Source organism: Dipodomys spectabilis, unplaced genomic scaffold (assembly GCF_019054845.1).
Source record: "Dipodomys spectabilis isolate Male_0828 unplaced genomic scaffold, ASM1905484v1 ptg000002l, whole genome shotgun sequence".
Classification (NCBI taxonomy): Eukaryota; Metazoa; Chordata; class Mammalia; order Rodentia; family Heteromyidae; genus Dipodomys; species Dipodomys spectabilis.
The window spans coordinates 19,493,241-19,509,024 of NW_024870679.1; the positions used below are offsets into that span (position 1 = coordinate 19,493,241).

General features: G+C 56.5%; 2 protein-coding genes across 2 annotated transcripts in view; both read left to right on the forward strand.

The window, feature by feature from the left end:
• Nucleotides 1–8,855, forward strand: part of Notch2 (notch receptor 2) — a 147,375-nt gene extending 138,520 nt beyond the window's left edge. The window contains 9 exon segments of the mRNA XM_042675185.1: nt 110–252; nt 369–579; nt 985–1,081; nt 2,012–2,180; nt 2,943–3,244; nt 4,244–4,391; nt 4,908–5,005; nt 6,317–6,973; nt 6,975–8,855. Coding sequence (XP_042531119.1) covers nt 110–252; nt 369–579; nt 985–1,081; nt 2,012–2,180; nt 2,943–3,244; nt 4,244–4,391; nt 4,908–5,005; nt 6,317–6,973; nt 6,975–7,697 — 2,548 coding nt within the window. The 3' untranslated portion in view covers nt 7,698–8,855.
• Nucleotides 8,856–11,159: 2,304 nt separating this feature from the next.
• Nucleotides 11,160–13,637, forward strand: Adam30 (ADAM metallopeptidase domain 30). The gene has a single exon (XM_042685187.1). The coding sequence runs from the start codon at nt 11,160–11,162 to the stop codon at nt 13,635–13,637; it is 2,478 nt and encodes an 825-aa protein (XP_042541121.1).
• The last annotated feature ends 2,147 nt before the right edge of the window (nt 13,638–15,784 follow it).

The following is a 15,784-nucleotide window of genomic DNA, read 5'->3' on the forward strand; positions in this document are numbered from 1 at the left end:
CTTCTGAGTTCTTACTGGAAGCAATGTCCTAAGGGTAACCCTATTTTGGCTTGGCCTGCTGGACCTGCACCCTTCTATTCTATACACCATGTCCCTTCTTCTCTCTTAGCTCTAAGGTGTTTCTGGAAATTGACAACCGCCAGTGTGTCCAAGATTCGGACCAGTGCTTCAAGAACACGGATGCTGCAGCAGCTCTGCTGGCTTCTCACGCTATCCAGGGGACTCTGTCATACCCTCTTGTGTCTGTTGTCAGTGAGTTCCCTGGGTGTCACAGAGAAAGGGTTGGGGAAAGACACGGTGTGGGGGTGGGGCACGGTTCAGCGGGTCAGCCCTTCAAGTCAGCACATCCCTGGTCTCTGGATTTTCAGGTGAATCCATACCTCCAGGCCACACCCAGCTTCTCTATCTCCTTGCTGTTGCTATTGTCATTATCCTGTTTATTATCCTGCTGGGGGTCATCATGGCAAAACGGAAACGGAAACATGGCTTCCTCTGGCTACCTGAAGGTTTCACCCTTCGTCGAGATTCCAGCAATCACAAGCGTCGTGAGCCAGTGGGACAGGATGCTGTGGGGCTAAAGTAAGAGAGTCCTGCCAATGAGCCACCATGCATAGCAATAAGCAAGAATGAGATTTAAAAGTGTATCCTATTGCCTATTCTGAGCTCTGCTCATTAATTATCTAATCTTGACCCTGATTATAAATGACTGTGAGTGACGGAGGTGCCACACAGACAGTTCTGAGTGTTATGTCTCTTCTGTACATATATATCACTGGAGTCAAGCTCAGCTTCAGAGATGGGGCAGATTGTCATTGTAAGCTCTTGTTCACTGGGAAGGAGAAACTAAATGCTCAGAAATGTCACAACAAGTACTGCCTGGATCTGGGGGTAGCTTTGGGAGTTGGGTGGTGGTAGAAGTGTTGGAAGCCATTGTGTCTATGTCATGACCTCTGCTCTTGTTTTTCCCCTCTCTAATCATATCAGAAATCTCAAAGTACAAGTCTCAGAGGCCAACTTAATTGGTTCTGGAACAAGCGAACATTGGGTAGATGATGAAGGACCCCAGCCAAAGAAAGCGAAGGTAAGCTGACTTTGGCAGAACCAATATGGTCAGCCATCCTTTGGTCTCATTTCAGATGTCTTTAATCCCAGAGTGTCCTGGGTGGGAGGCGGGTGGCTAGCCCTGATGCTCATGGACTATAGGCACCTCAGGATACTGATAACACTGTGGTGCTCTGGGCTGGATGAAGTACAGCAAGGAACTAGGCTCATCCCCTAGAGTGGCAGTAGAGACTGCCACATAGCTGCCTAGTAAAGATGGGCAAAGTTACTATTTAGGACCAGAAAGTGCGGTTAAAGTCCAATTTCTACCTGAAGGTAGGCAGGAGTTAGTAAGACAAAGAATTGGAGGAAGCCTTTGTAGGCAGGGAAGATCCAGGCAGAGGTCAGAGCAGAATTAAGTGCTCTGAGAGTGTAGAATAGAAGTGAGGTCAGGCACTGGTGGCTCATGCCTGTAATCTTAGCTACTCAGAAGACTAAGATATAAGATTGTAGTTCAAAGCCAGCCTGGACAGAAATGTCCATGAGACTCTTAAAATTTAACTACAGAAAAGTTGGAAATGGTGCTGGGGCTCAAAGTAATGGAGCAGTATTAGCCTTGAGCACAAAAGCTCAAGGACAGCTCCCAGTCCCTGAGTTCAAAGCCTCAGGAACAAAAGAAAAAGGGGAAAAAAAAAAAAACCCAAGAAGTAGCATTTGAGGGCTAAAGCCTGGGGTAGGGATGGAGAGGTGGAAAGAATTGCCCAGGTGATGCGGGAGAAGTCAAGAGGAACCACATGGTAAGAGCAGTAGAAAGTCAGAGGGAAGATTAAAGCTGAGAGAGAGAGAAATGGATGGAGGTTCAAGGGGGTGGTACGGGGGGGGGGGGGGGGGGGGAAGGGAGGCGGGAGACTTGACTTGTCAGCAGCTTTGGTGAGAGTCTGTGGCTCAGAAGCATGGTTTTCTCTTCCAGCCTGAAGACGAGGCTTTACTCTCAGAAGAAGATGACCCCATTGACCGACGCCCATGGACACAGCAGCACCTGGAAGCCGCTGACATCCGTCGGACACCGTCACTGGCTCTCACTCCTCCTCAGGCAGAGCAGGAGGTGGACGTGTTGGATGTGAATGTCCGGGGCCCAGGTCAGCGCTGCTGGGCCTGCTCTGCACTAGGCAGAGTGTCCCCATCAGCTCCACAGACCTTACGTCAGCTCCAGGAAATGAACATGATGTAGAAATAATGAACTCAGAAGCAAGCAAAGAATTTCTTACAGTTTCATAACAGCATATTGAGAACAAACAGCAGGCTAAATGTTAGATTTCAGTAGGACAGGAAAACTGTATCCTAAAGCAGAGGATAGAGAATTAGTTTCGTTTATATATTATGCATATAGTTATCTCAGTAATACTGGATATGCTAAAGATTATCTAGCTTAAAATAGCATAGCACTTGAGCTGGGCACTGGTGGCTCATACCCGTAATCCTAGCTGTTCAGAAGGCTGAGATCTGAAGATTGAGGTTCAAAGCCAACCCATGCAGGAAAGTCTTCTCTCCAGTTAACCACCAAAAAGCCATAAGTGGATTCATGGCTCAAATGGTAGAGTGCTAACCTTGAGCACAGAAACCCAAGGAATAGTGTCCAAACCCTGAGTTCAAGCCCCAGTGATGCACACACACACACACACACGAATTTTTTTTTAATGGCATGAAAAAGCTTGTTTAACTGAGAACAAAGTCCCCAGTCACGTGGCTCTTGCTTTCCCAATACTGTTTACATGAATGACATCAGAGGACAAGTAGGTGGCAGATCCAAAACTTAGCACCGTCCTTGCAAGAAGCACAGAGATTCCGTTTCCGGTGGGCCCCTGCAGTAATCACATTTCCTGGGGCTTCCTTTCCTGCAGATGGGTGTACCCCGCTGATGCTGGCTTCTCTTCGGGGAGGCAGCTCAGACGTGAGTGATGAAGATGAGGATGCCGAGGACTCTGCTGCCAACATCATCACCGACTTGGTGTACCAGGGCGCCAGCCTCCAGGCGCAGACAGACCGGACTGGTGAGATGGCCCTGCACCTTGCAGCCCGCTACTCAAGAGCTGATGCGGCCAAGCGCCTCCTGGACGCAGGAGCCGATGCCAATGCCCAGGACAATATGGGCCGCTGCCCCCTCCATGCTGCAGTGGCTGCGGATGCCCAAGGCGTCTTCCAGGTGAGGAACCTGCGAATGTAAGGATCTCTTACAGGTCTATGATGTTTCATCTTGTGAAGGCAATTAATACCTCATTGACATTCACTCAGTAATTGGTTGTCCGTGATAGTACTGGAGCGTGAACTCAGGGCCTGGGCACGGCCCCTTCCTTAGCTTTTCTGCTCAAGGCTGGTACTCTTACCACTTGACCGCAGCTCCACTTCTGGCTTTTTGCTGTTTAATTAGATCTGTCTGCTGTTTAATTAGATCTGTCTGCTGGCTTTGAACTGAGATGCTCAAATCTCAGCCTCCTGAGTTTACAGACATGAGCTACCTGCACCCAACTTAAATAATTCTGAGAGATGAGTCACTATTGCTATGGGAAAGAAGAGAAGAAAAGGCAAGCCTGATAACGTCCCGGCAGATAGTGAGAGGAGGCAGCAGAGGCTGCGTCTCAGCTGCATTTTGCTATGCTGATGTGAGGAGAGCCACCCCTGATCGGGAGCCTCAGTGTTAACTGCCCCTGTGGTCTCTCCAGCTATGTGGGCTTCCAGCAGCCCAGCGGCCATTTTCCTGACCTGACTGGACTGTAGAGTGCTACATGTTTTGAGTTCACCCTCACAAGGGATTGTGAATCGCCTTGATCTTGCATTGTGTGAGAATGAGATGCTTTCTGAAATTCATCTGTTTCCCTTACACAGTAGTACATTTCTTTGTGGCCAGTACATCTTGATCATCCATTGTGGGTTGGATCCTTCCTTCCTTCCTTCCTTCCTTCCTTCCTTCCTTCCTTCCTTCCTTCCTTCCTTCCTTCCTTCCTTCCTTCCCTCCCTCCCTCCCTCCCTCCTTCCTTCTTTCCTCAAACATTGATTGTGTTAGACTCTTGGGCTTAAAGATAGTAAGACTTTACTGCTCTCTGGGAGTCTATAGTGTAGCCTCAGGTCTGATTCCATTGTTTCTTCGTCTCTCAGTTGCATTATTTCCTTTGACCAAAGTGACTTTTCTCTATTCCTCTTCTAGATTCTGATCCGCAGCCGAGTCACTGATCTAGATGCCAGAATGAACGATGGCACTACGCCCCTGATCCTGGCTGCCCGTCTGGCTGTAGAGGGCATGGTGGCAGAGCTCATCAACTGCCAAGCAGACGTGAATGCAGTGGACGACCATGGTAGGGACAGGTCCTCCCTGCAGTGCGTCTCCAAGGGAAGCGCTGCTGCATGGTTCTCACGTCATAGAACACAGCTATGCACAGTCCCTCTGCTTTCATTCATGCACTCATTCTCTTCAACATGTTGAGATCAGAGAACTAAGTCAGTGTGGGTTTCCAGATAAGTGAGAAAGGATTTTCTGTGTGAGGGCTTTTGGTTGGCCTGTGTGGGCTCTTAGAGCCCCATTTTGGACACAAGAATTTATGAGTGCAGACGCCTCAGGTACATTATATTGTCCTCAGCATGTGAAGGAGAGTCGCTGCCACAGAGAGGACATGAGTACCACATCTAAGTAACCTGCGACCTGGCGGTCAGAAGTGTCCCTAGAATGCAGGGGGAGGAGGCTGCCACTATGGTCCTGCAGGGCCCCCCAAACAACTGGCCATGATCTCTGAGGGAGTTGAAGCTTTTCTTGTATAGGTCCTGGTGCCTGGGATGTGCTCTGCTCTGCTCATGAACAAACATCTTCTCCACAGGAAAATCTGCTCTGCACTGGGCTGCTGCTGTCAATAACGTGGAGGCCACTCTTCTACTGTTGAAAAACGGGGCCAACCGAGACATGCAGGACAACAAGGTACAGACAGAGCCCTGCACAGCCACTCCTGCCCAGCCTGTCCTCTGTGCACCTGGCTTGTGATGAGCGTAGACAAGAACAGAGGCAGGCTGGGCAGAACCCTGCCTCTGAGCCCCATGAAGGTCCAGCGGTGTGGAGTGCAAACCCTTTGCCCATTCAGAAGCTTTCCAGTCTTTTCCTACCACATGTTCCCTTCCCTGTCCCACTTCTGTTCCCTCTGTTTTCTCTTGCTGTCTTTGTTTTCCACTTTGCTGTTCTTTTCTGTCCCTGGATACCATGCTGTTTTCTCTGAGTTATCTGCCTCGCTTCCCTTTCTTCATACTTTTCTTGCTTACTTCCTTTTCATTGATTTAGTTCTTTCTGCACACACCTGCTTGCTTTTCTCTTTCACCATTCCCTCTATTTTTCCTATTTCTCTGTGTTCTTTAGTTTATTCTCTCCCTACCTTTCTTCTGTTTCCTTTTTCTCTTAGAAACTGATATGAATAAGCTGAGTACTCTTTTACGTGAGTGTCCGCTTAGGAGCTTAGTTTATTTCACAAATCCTCAGCTGAGAGGTAGCCTCAAGGGGGACAAAATAGGTTCTTTGGGGGATGTGAACTGGCTTATTCTTTCTGTATGTAAATTTCAGATACACGTTCATTGTGAATGTATCTCTATGTAAGTAAACATACAGCATATTTGTGGTGCAGTAAAATTTCATAGGGAAAGCCAGGTACCCCTGGCTCACGCCTATAATCCTAGCTACTCTGGAGGCTGAGATCTGAGGATCAAGGTTCAAAGCCAGCCTGGGCAGGGAAGTCTGTTGGACTCTCATCTCTAATTGACCACCAGAAAACCGGAAGTGGAGCTGTGGCTCCAAGTGGTAGAGCACTAGCCATGAGCAAAAGCGCTCAGGGACAGCGCCCAGACCCAGAGTTCAAGCCCACTCCAACCAAAAAAAAATTAAAATTTTATAAGGAAACACTTAGAGGGGGAAAGATGAAGCAATTAGTTATTAAAAATTGAGAAATGCTGCTCTTCTCTCAAGAGTGGGGTATTTTTGTTTTGTTTTGTTTGTGTCAGTACTAGGACTTGGATGAAGGCTCAGGGTGCTGCCCCTTAGCTTTTTGGCTCAAGGCCGTCACTCTACCACTTGAGCCACAGCTCCACTTTAGGTTTTTTGGTGGTTAGAGATAAGAGTCCCATAGACTTTCTTACTCAGGCTGGCTTCAAACCATGATTCTCAGAGTTGCTAGGGTTAGGAGTGTGAGCCGCTGGGCCTGGATCAAGGATGCCATTAGAATGTGTTCTCTGTGGATCCTTTGTACAGGAAGAGACGCCGCTGTTTCTTGCTGCGCGGGAGGGGAGCTATGAAGCGGCCAAGATCCTGCTAGACCATTTTGCCAATCGGGATATCACCGACCATATGGACCGTCTCCCCAGGGACGTGGCCCGCGACCGCATGCACCATGACATCGTGCGCCTCCTGGATGAGTACAACGTGACGCCCAGCCCGCCGGGGGCAGTGCTGACTTCCGCCCTTTCCCCCGTCATCTGTGGGCCCAACAGGGCTTTCCTCAGTCTGAAGCACACCCCCATGGGCAAGAAGCCGAGACGGCCCAACACCAAGAGCGCCGTGCCCACCAGCCTCCCCAGCCTAGCCAAGGGGGCCAAGGGGAATCGGCGCAAGAAGTCCCTGAGCGAGAAGGTGCAGCTGTCGGAGAGCTCGGTGACCTTATCCCCAGTGGACTCCCTGGAGTCGCCTCACACCTACGTGTCTGATGCCACCTCCTCCCCGATGCTCACGTCCCCGGGGCTCCTGCAGGCCTCCCCCAACCCTCTGCTGGCCACGCCGGCCGCCCCCGCCCGCGCGCAGCACGCGCTCTCCTTCTCTAACCTCCACGACATGCAGCCCGTGGCCCCCGGGGCTGGCACGGTGCTCCCCTCGGTCAGCCAGCTGCTGGCCCACCACCACATCATCCCCCCCAGCGGCGGCGGGGGGCGGCGGCGGCGCGGGCGGCCTGGGCCGGCTGCACCCAGTCACCGTCCCGGCCGACTGGATGAACCGCGTGGAGACCAGCGAGGGCCAGTACAATGAGATGTTCGGCATGGTCCTGGCTCCCGGGGAGGGCGGCCATGGCATGGCGCCCCAGAGCAGGCCGCCGGAGGGCAAGCCGGGCCCCCCGCGGGAGCCCCTGCCCCCCATCGTGACTTTCCAGCTCATCCCCAAAGGCGGCCTGGCCCAGCCGGCCGGGGCGCCCCCGCCCCCCGCCGCCTGCCCTCCCTCGGTGGCCGGGCCCTTGCCCGCCATGTATCAGATCCCAGAGATGGCCCGGCTGCCCAGCGTGGCGTTCCCCGCCGCCATGATGCCCCAGCAGGACGGGCAGGGCGCGCACACCATTCTCCCCGCCTACCACCCCTTCCCCGCCTCCGTGGGCAAGTACCCCACCCCTCCCTCCCAGCACAGCTACGCCTCCTCCAGTGCTGCCGAGCGAACCCCCAGCCACAGTGGCCCCCTGCCGGGCGAGCACCCCTACCTGACTCCATCCCCAGAGTCGCCGGACCAGTGGTCAAGCTCCTCGCCCCACTCTGCTTCCGACTGGTCAGATGTGACCACCAGCCCCACTCCCGGCGGGGCTGCAGGCGTGCAGCGCGGAACTGGGACACACATGGCCGAGCCGCCACACAGCAAGATGCAGGTGTACGCCTGAAGAGCAAGCGTCCGTGCAGACAGCCGCTGCTCCAAAACGCTGCTGAGGAACAAATGAAGGTCATCGGGAAGAAGATGAAGAAATCTTAGTAACCAGCTTTGGGAGGCGAGAGAGGAGATGCTTCTGGCTCACAGCCGCTCAGCTCCGCTGGGTCCCTGCGAGGCCCGTGGGGAGGGCCTGGCTCCTCCCCGGCCCTTGCCCAGCAGACCAAGGCCCGGGACGCGCAGGGAACACGCACTCGGGGGCCATGTGCCTCTCTTCCTGTCCTAGAACAAGATGGATGCCTTTTGTAGCCCAGACATGCTTGCAGCTCGGACTGCATTTTAAGCCCTAGGGAGGGCTTCTGCTCTATGCGAGAAGATTCTACACAAGGGTCCGATTGGAAAATGCGCGCTGGAACTGTGCCACTGGCTCGCCTCCTCGACCTTGGAAATCCTTTCTGCTTCACCCTGTGTTTTTCTCTGGGTACCAGTGAACGCTGGGACGAATGATCCTTGCGCTTTCCAGCCCCGGCTGCTCTGGAAAGCCCGGCCACGAGGCTTGCTTCCCTTAGGTTCTCAGCACCGGCCTCGCAGCTATGTTTCTGTAGAAGTCTGACGTGTTGCACTTGACATGTCACTCCTAGAGAAGGGGAACATTTTTCTTCAGACCAATCTGGGGACAGGAGAGCCCTGTAAGAGAATGCACCCTCATTCTCTTCCCATCAGCTGTGTAAGTGTGTGGGCTTCGTCAATGTGAAGTGTCACCCCAACTGTCTAGACACGATGATCTTACTCCTTTTTAAGAAAAAAAAAACAACCAGCAAAAGGAGTGCAATGTTGGAGTGCGGGGAGATAAGCCAACTCAGGCTGGAAGCAGGCTCCACTCCAGTCAAACATTCCATTGCCTGCCAGTGTAAAGGACATGGGTCCCCAATCCTAGGATTCTAGCCCTGCTTCCCTGTTCTTCCAGGAGGTGGCACTAGTCCTCGCTTTCTAACCTTCCATGTGTCTCCACCGAAGAAAATCTCGCCATACCAGATTGTGGGACCGTGCTAGCCTGGGTTCAAGGGATCCTCTGATTGTCACTTTCTATCAGTGTTTATTTCGTGTGTGTGTGTGTGTGTGTGTGTGTGTGAGGGGGAGAGAGAGAGAGAGAAAGGGCAATACTAGGATTGGAACTCAGCACTTTGGGCTTGCTAGGCAAGCACTCCACTACTTGGAGCCAGATCCACCCCCCCCCCCCCCCCCAGCCCTCTTTCCTGAAGGCCTTTTAGATCAGAAGCCCCTTTGCCAGTTTCTCTCCACACTGAGCTGAGTTACAGTGCCCCCTGAAGACCGATGTTCTGATCAAGCACCAGAAATGGGGCGTTGGAGTGATTTCCTAGGGTACACTGTGAGTCAGCCTTTGCTAGTTCTTCCTCCCGTCCCCTCCCTCCAGAACAGTCTGCTGTTCTACCTTTGTTGGCTTATCTCGAACCTGCCGAGGCCTTTCCTAGAGTTGTCATTTAGAGGATGGGTGATGCCAGCTGTGCCCAGCACCATTGTTCCAGGGCTTGTGACCCCCGATTCTCCCCAAAGCAGCAGCATCTTCCTCTTCCCCTTTGCTGCCTCAGTGGTCCTGGGGCCACACTCATTTCTGCCTGGTACCGGGGTGCTCAGGGCACCTGGGACATTTTGTGTGCAACACAAGGACGGGCTGCTCCGTTCTGGTTAAGTGGGTGTTCCAGCTCCCCTGCTTGCCTCACTTGTCTGCCTGCTCGCCTGCCCTGTGGAAGGTCTGCAGTCTGGTGTACAGTCATTGGTAAGCAGGGCTGCTGGAGTATTCCTGTCTCCTCCAGGTTTATTGGATAATTTGTTCTGCCAGGATATATGACAGATTAAGTTTGCTTTTAACGTTTTTCGTTCCCTCCTGTGATACCATCTTGCCAGCCCCTTCCGCGGTGTATGTGTGTGCATTCTGAACAGTGCCTCTCTGCCTTTGGGCCCCCCTGATAGTTACAGATGGGAGAAGTGTGGAGCACATCACTTCTGCCCCTCTGCCCATCACTGCCTTAGGCTCCCTGCCCAGACTCCATGTAGGCCTCATGCTGTTTCTCCCTCTGGGAACACTTTAATTGGGGTCTTGTGGGTTTGGGGAAGGGAACGTGAACACCGCCAGTAGGACCAGCAGACCCTGGTGACAACCATGGCACTTCCTCTCACTGTACTAGTCTCATGGACTTAACAATAGTCACTGGTAATCACATTCCCGCTCCAGTAGGATACATCTTCTATGTCATGCACAGATGCTCCCAGTTTTTGGTTTATTGTTATTTTCATATATTATTTCATTCTCTGACGTCCTGGTCTGGATTCTTCCTTCCGTCTTGTTTCAAGCATCATTTTCTGACTTACATGACAGTGGGGGAGGGGAAGTCTGAGGGAAAGAGGGACTGAGAGTTAAAGATTTTAGCAAAAGCAGTTAGGACATGAAGTCCATTTGTTCTTCTGGTTTAATTTGCCAGCTCCTAAGTCCTCATGAAAGAACCAAAGGTGCATGTCGTGTTGGCCCATGGCCGGGTGCCTGGCCTCGGCCAGCGTTGAATGTATGTCAACTTCTGGGGGATGTGCGTTCACCTCCTTGGGTCCCCACCAATAACTGTTTGGTACTATGGCAACTTCTTTGTGTATATTTTTCTTAAAAGCGATACTATATCTGTTTGTATGAGAAACCAGTAACCAATAAAATGACCGCATATTCCTGACTAGACAGTAAGGAAAGTGCACACTTTTGTTTTTACTTTTCGGGTTCATGCTAAAAGTAGTTAAGGTAAAATTTATATGAAAACATTTTTATCACAAAATAAAAAAAGATTACAAGTCCAACTTGGTGGTATTGGATTTTTTTCCCTCACAATCCTGTAATCCAGACCTATGGGAGCAAGGAGGCTGAGGCAGTCATAGACACCCAACCGAGATGGGGATAGGGATTCACTGCTCGATCCTACCAGGCCTTTGAATTAATACCAGCTGGGCACTGTGGCTCAAGCCTGTGACACCAGCCCCTCGGAGGCTGAGATCTGAGCATGGTCGATGAAGCCAGCCCAGGCAGCAAAAGCTGGGAGACTCTTATCTCCAATGAACAGCAAAAAACTGGACTGGCCTTGAATGAAAAAGCCAAGCAGGAGCGCAAAGCCTTGGGTTCAAGCCCAGTAGTACCAGCTCGCACACGCAATGCTCCTCAAACTATTTGATAAAATAGTTGATTTTCTCACCCTGAGGATACTCATTTTTTCTTCCCTTCCTCCTTGTCCTCCCTCCCCTCCTTCTCCTTCCTTCTCCCCTCCTCCTTCCTCCTCCCCTCCCCTTCCATTTCTGTGTGTGCTGGTACACACAGACTTTTTCTACCCAAGGCTGGTGCTCTACCACCTGAACCACACCTCCACCTCCGGATCTTTCTGGTGCTTCACTGGGGATCGGAGTCTCAGGGATTTACCTATCCATGGCTCCGAACCACGATCCTCTCACCACTGCCTCGCTGGTGGCTAGGATTCCCCGTGGGCCGCCCAGCCCCAGCCAGCCGCGCTTCGGGGTGCGCGCTGCCATGTGGGGGTCCCCGCTCCACGCCCGCGCGCTCAACGTCGGAGCGTTGATCGAGTGCGCGCAGCCCTTGGTCGTCGCTGGCCCTGGCGTCGGGAGGAAGGGGGATCCCCCAACCGTGCGGCCTGAGCCCTGGGCGGCCGCCCGCGGGAGTCTGACGCTCGGGCCGGAGCCGCCCCGGATCCCCCGGCGCTCCCCGGGCCGCGGAGGGTCGGCGATGGGCGCGGCGCGACGGCCCTGGCCGGTGGTGCTGGGCCTGGCGCTGCTGCTCCCCGCCGCGCTGGGCGAGGACGCGCTCATCCGCCCGGACGGGGGCTTCGAGTCCGCCGAGATCACGGTGCCCGTCCCGGTCCCGGATCCAGTGGAGGCGCGGCGGCCGGGCGGCGCGGCGGGGCCTCCCGCGGCCTATGCCCTGCGGCTGGGAGGCCGGGAGTGCGTCCTCCTCTTGCGGCCCCGGCGGCCGCCGCTGCCCAGGCTCCTGCCCGTGGTGCACTTCGCGGAGAGCGGGGAACCGGTGGAGGATTACGCGTCCCTGCCCGGCGACTGCCACCTGGCGGGCTCGGTGGACGGCGCGCTGGACTCGGGGGCCACCGTGAGCACGTGCGCGGGCGGCCTGCGCGGCGTCGTCCGCCTGGGGTCCGACCACTACCAGATCCAGCCGCTGGGCGGCGCCGGCCCCGAGCACGTGGTGCGCCGCCTGCGGCGGGTCGCTGCGGACCCGCGGGGCTGCGGCTTGCCGGGCGGCCCGGGCAGGGCGGGCGCCCCGCCGCCAGCGCCCCCGCGCGGCGCGCCTGGGGACTACTTCGCCGCCTACAAGCACCCGCGGTCCCTGGACCTGGTGCTGGTGTTCGACCGGGACCGCCTGGGCCTGGCGCACGGCAACCTCTCCCGCGTGGTGACGGACGCGGCGCTGCTGACCGCCATCGTGGACACCTACTTCCAAGACGTCGGCCTGCGGGTGCGGCTGGCGGGCCTCGAGCTGTGGTCGGGGCGGAACCGCATCGACGTGGGGCCGGGCTCCCTGGCCGATGTGCTGGGCCGGTTCCTGCTGTACCGGGCCACCTCGCTGCAGCGGCGGCTCCCGGGCGACTGGGCGCACCTGTACGTGAGCCGCGCGTACGCCGACGCGCGCGCCTGGTCGTGGGGCCGGGTGTGCGGGGGCCCGCGGGCCGGCTCTGTCAGCACGCTCGCCGATGCCGACGTGCTGACGGCCGCCACGTGGACGGCGCATGCGCTGGGCCACGCGGTGGGCATGGCCCACGACCGGGCACCCTGTCGATGCCGGGGCGGCGACGGCGGCTGCGTGATGGGCGCGGGCCGCGCCGGCTTCAGCGACTGCAGCTACGGCGACTACCTGGCGTTCGTGTCGCGGGGGGCCGCGTGCCTCACGGCCGCGCCCAGGCCCGTCGCCGCCTCCCCCGCGCCGCCCGGGCCGCGCTGCGGCAACAAGGTGGTGGAGGGCTGGGAGCAGTGCGACTGCGGGTCGGCGGGCGAGTGCCAGCGCGACCCCTGCTGCCAGCCCAGCTGCCGCCTGGCGCCCGGCGCCGCCTGCAGCTCGGGGCTGTGCTGCCGCCGCTGCCGCCTGCGGCCCGCCGGACACCTGTGCCGCGAGGAGGAGAGCGAGTGCGACCTGCCCGAGTACTGCGACGGCGCCTCGCCGCGCTGCCCCGCCGACACCTACAAGCTGGACGGGACGCCGTGCCACCACGGGGGCCAGTGCTTCGGCAAGGCCTGCCGCTCCCGGTACATGCAGTGCCAGAGCCTCTTCGGGCCCGGCGCCCGGGACGCGCCCCGGCGCTGCTACGAGGCGGTCAACGTGGTCGGCGACCAGTACGGGAACTGCGAGATCCGCGGCGTGGCCAGCTACCGGGCGTGCCCCCGGGCGGACGCCGTGTGCGGCCGGCTGCAGTGCGTCGGGGTGGGCGGCGTGCCCGTCCTGCCGGAGCACACGCTGGTCATCGCCACGCGCCTGCGGGACGACAACCTGGTGTGCTGGGGCACCGGCTACCACCTGGCCATGCGGCCCCTGGGCATCCCGGACGCCGGCGCGGTCCCCGACGGCGCCCACTGCGGAGACCGGCGCGTGTGCGTGGGGAGGACCTGCGTCAACCGCACGGCCCTGGCGGGCTGCGCCTGCAACGGCCGTGGGGTGTGCAACTCCGCCCGGCACTGCCACTGCGTCTACGGCTGGGCGCCGCCCTTCTGCGAGGAGCGGGGCTTCGGAGGCAGCGTGGACAGCGGGCCGCCGGGCCCCACGGAGGCGGCCGTGCCCTCCAACGTCCAGGCCGCGCTGCTCCTGCTGCTGCGCCTCGTGCTCTTCGCCGTCACCGTGCTGGTGGCGCTGTCCCAGCAGGCGATCATGCAGTGCTTCTCGCCCTGAGCGACCCCCCGCGGCGAAGCACGCGGCGGCCCGGCCACCCTCGCTCTTCAAAGTGCACGGAGATATCTTTCCCGCGCGTTCAGATCCGCCAATAGGGGAGCGTTGCGGTCGGGAACCCGTGCACACGCTTCCCCTCCCCCGCGTGCGCACACGCACTGGCCCTGGGAACGCGGAGCCCTCCCCCGAGGAGGCCCCGCAGTTCCCCCCCACCACCCCGGGCGCCAGCAGGAACGGCCTGGGGCTGAGGACCTGCGGCCCAGCCTGCAGAGCCAGCGTCGGCGGCGAGGGCCGGCCCACGCGCGAGGAGCCGGGCTTCCTGGGCCACACCAGCCCCCAGGATGAGGGGATCCAATTCAGGACCTGCCTGGGCCTCCGCTGGTCCCCGACTCGGGGCCCCGGCCTTGACTACCTCGCTCCGGGCCACCGGGGCCAGGTTCCAAGGCTATTAAAAAGCTGCACAACAGAAAATCAAGGTACAAATGGCCCCTCGTACCAAGGAGCGAAAAAGCACACAGAAAAACCTGTGGGGAAAGAGCAGAGTTATCCGCGGGGCACACCCCACCCGGGGCCCCCCAGCATCATCCCAGCTGAGGCTCCACTCCCCAGGTCTGGCGACAGGAAAGACCACTTGCCTGACTGGAGGGTATCTCCTGCCCGGTAAACAGTTACACCAGCCTCCCAGACCCCATCTTAAACCTCACACGCCTTCCATTGTTCACACAAGGTCACCAGCCTTCCACCCATCCCTCGCCCAGCCCCTTGGAGCAGCTGAAACCCTCCGCTCCCAGCCGCGCTCCCGCGCGCTCTCCTTCCACACCAGAAATCCACGAGTGGGTTCGATAGGGGTCCGGCCAGCAGCTCCCCGCGGCCCGTCTCATCTGCATAGGGCTCGCCCTGTCCCTCCAGCCAAAGCACTACTGCTCAGTCCCTGCCCTCTCCTCCGCCCATCTGCATGCACTTTAGAGAGGGGGTGGGGAGGTCCACTAAGTGACAGTCCACCCTCCCTTCGGGTCTCAGCAGCGTCCTGGGGTAAACCCAGATTTGTCCCAGCAGAGTCTTCAAACGATGGATTTTAATGGACAGAAGATGTAGGATTAGAAAAGCTGCCTCTAAGGCTGTCCTGTGAAGCTGTGTCTATTACACAGTGCCTGTGGTCCTCATTAATTCCAACTCATTAAAAAATCCTCAGTATCAGGGTATGTTGGCCTACGTGTAATTTCAGCACTTGGGATGTTAAGGCAGAAGCATAGAGAGCCCCAGGCCTGCCTGAGGTACACAGGATGATCTGGTGTGGAAGTCAAAATTCTTTATAGGCCTGATACAGGTGGCTCACACCTGTAATCCTAGCCGCTCAGGAGGCTGAGATCTGAGGATCAAGGCTCAAAGCCAGCCTGGGCAGGAGCATCTGTGAGACTTTTATCTCCAAGGAACCAACACAATGCCAGAAGTGGAGCTGTGGCTCAAATGTGCAAGCACCAGCCTTGAATGCGGGACAGCTACAGGCCCTGAGTTCAAATCCTAGTACTGGCTCATGCGCCCATGCACGTGCTCGTACACACATACAATGAACACAGCAAAATGACTTCTGTGATCTTGTGCAGCAAATGAATGAAACCCATGGGTTGGTATGAGCCAAAGGCACCAGTGGCAGCCTATGCAGCCGAGCCTGTGACCACTGAGCAGCTCCTGGGACTGTCCTCAGTTTGTGGGAACCTGGGGCTGTGTCTAGGCGGCACCAGAACAGAATTGAAGCAGATGAACTGACTTGGAGAATGGCTGCTGGGGAATGGATTGGCTGTATAGGGAAGAAATCCCGACTCATTTTAACAACCAGGGATAAAGTTTTGTGTGTGTGTGTACTGGAGTTTGAGCTCAGCTTGGCTTTTTGTCTCAGGACTGCTGCTTTATCACTCAATCCATACCTGCACTTCCAGCTTTTTGCTGATTAATTGGAGTCTTGCAGGGCCTTTTTTTTTTTTTTTTGCCTGAGCTGGCTTCAAATCTTGATCTTCAGATCTCAGCCTCCTGAGCAGCTAGGATGACAGGCAAGACCACCAGCACCCGTGTGGATTCCTTTTCAACCACTGTACTTTCAGCGTACCTGCCCTAAAGAAGTCGTCAGTTGAACAGCCTGTGTCTACCTATCT

Excerpts from the sequence above, each read along its gene's own strand:
- Adam30 (XM_042685187.1), top strand. The coding sequence starts at position 11,160 with ATGGCTCCGAACCACGATCCTCTCACCACTGCCTCGCTGGTGGCTAGG.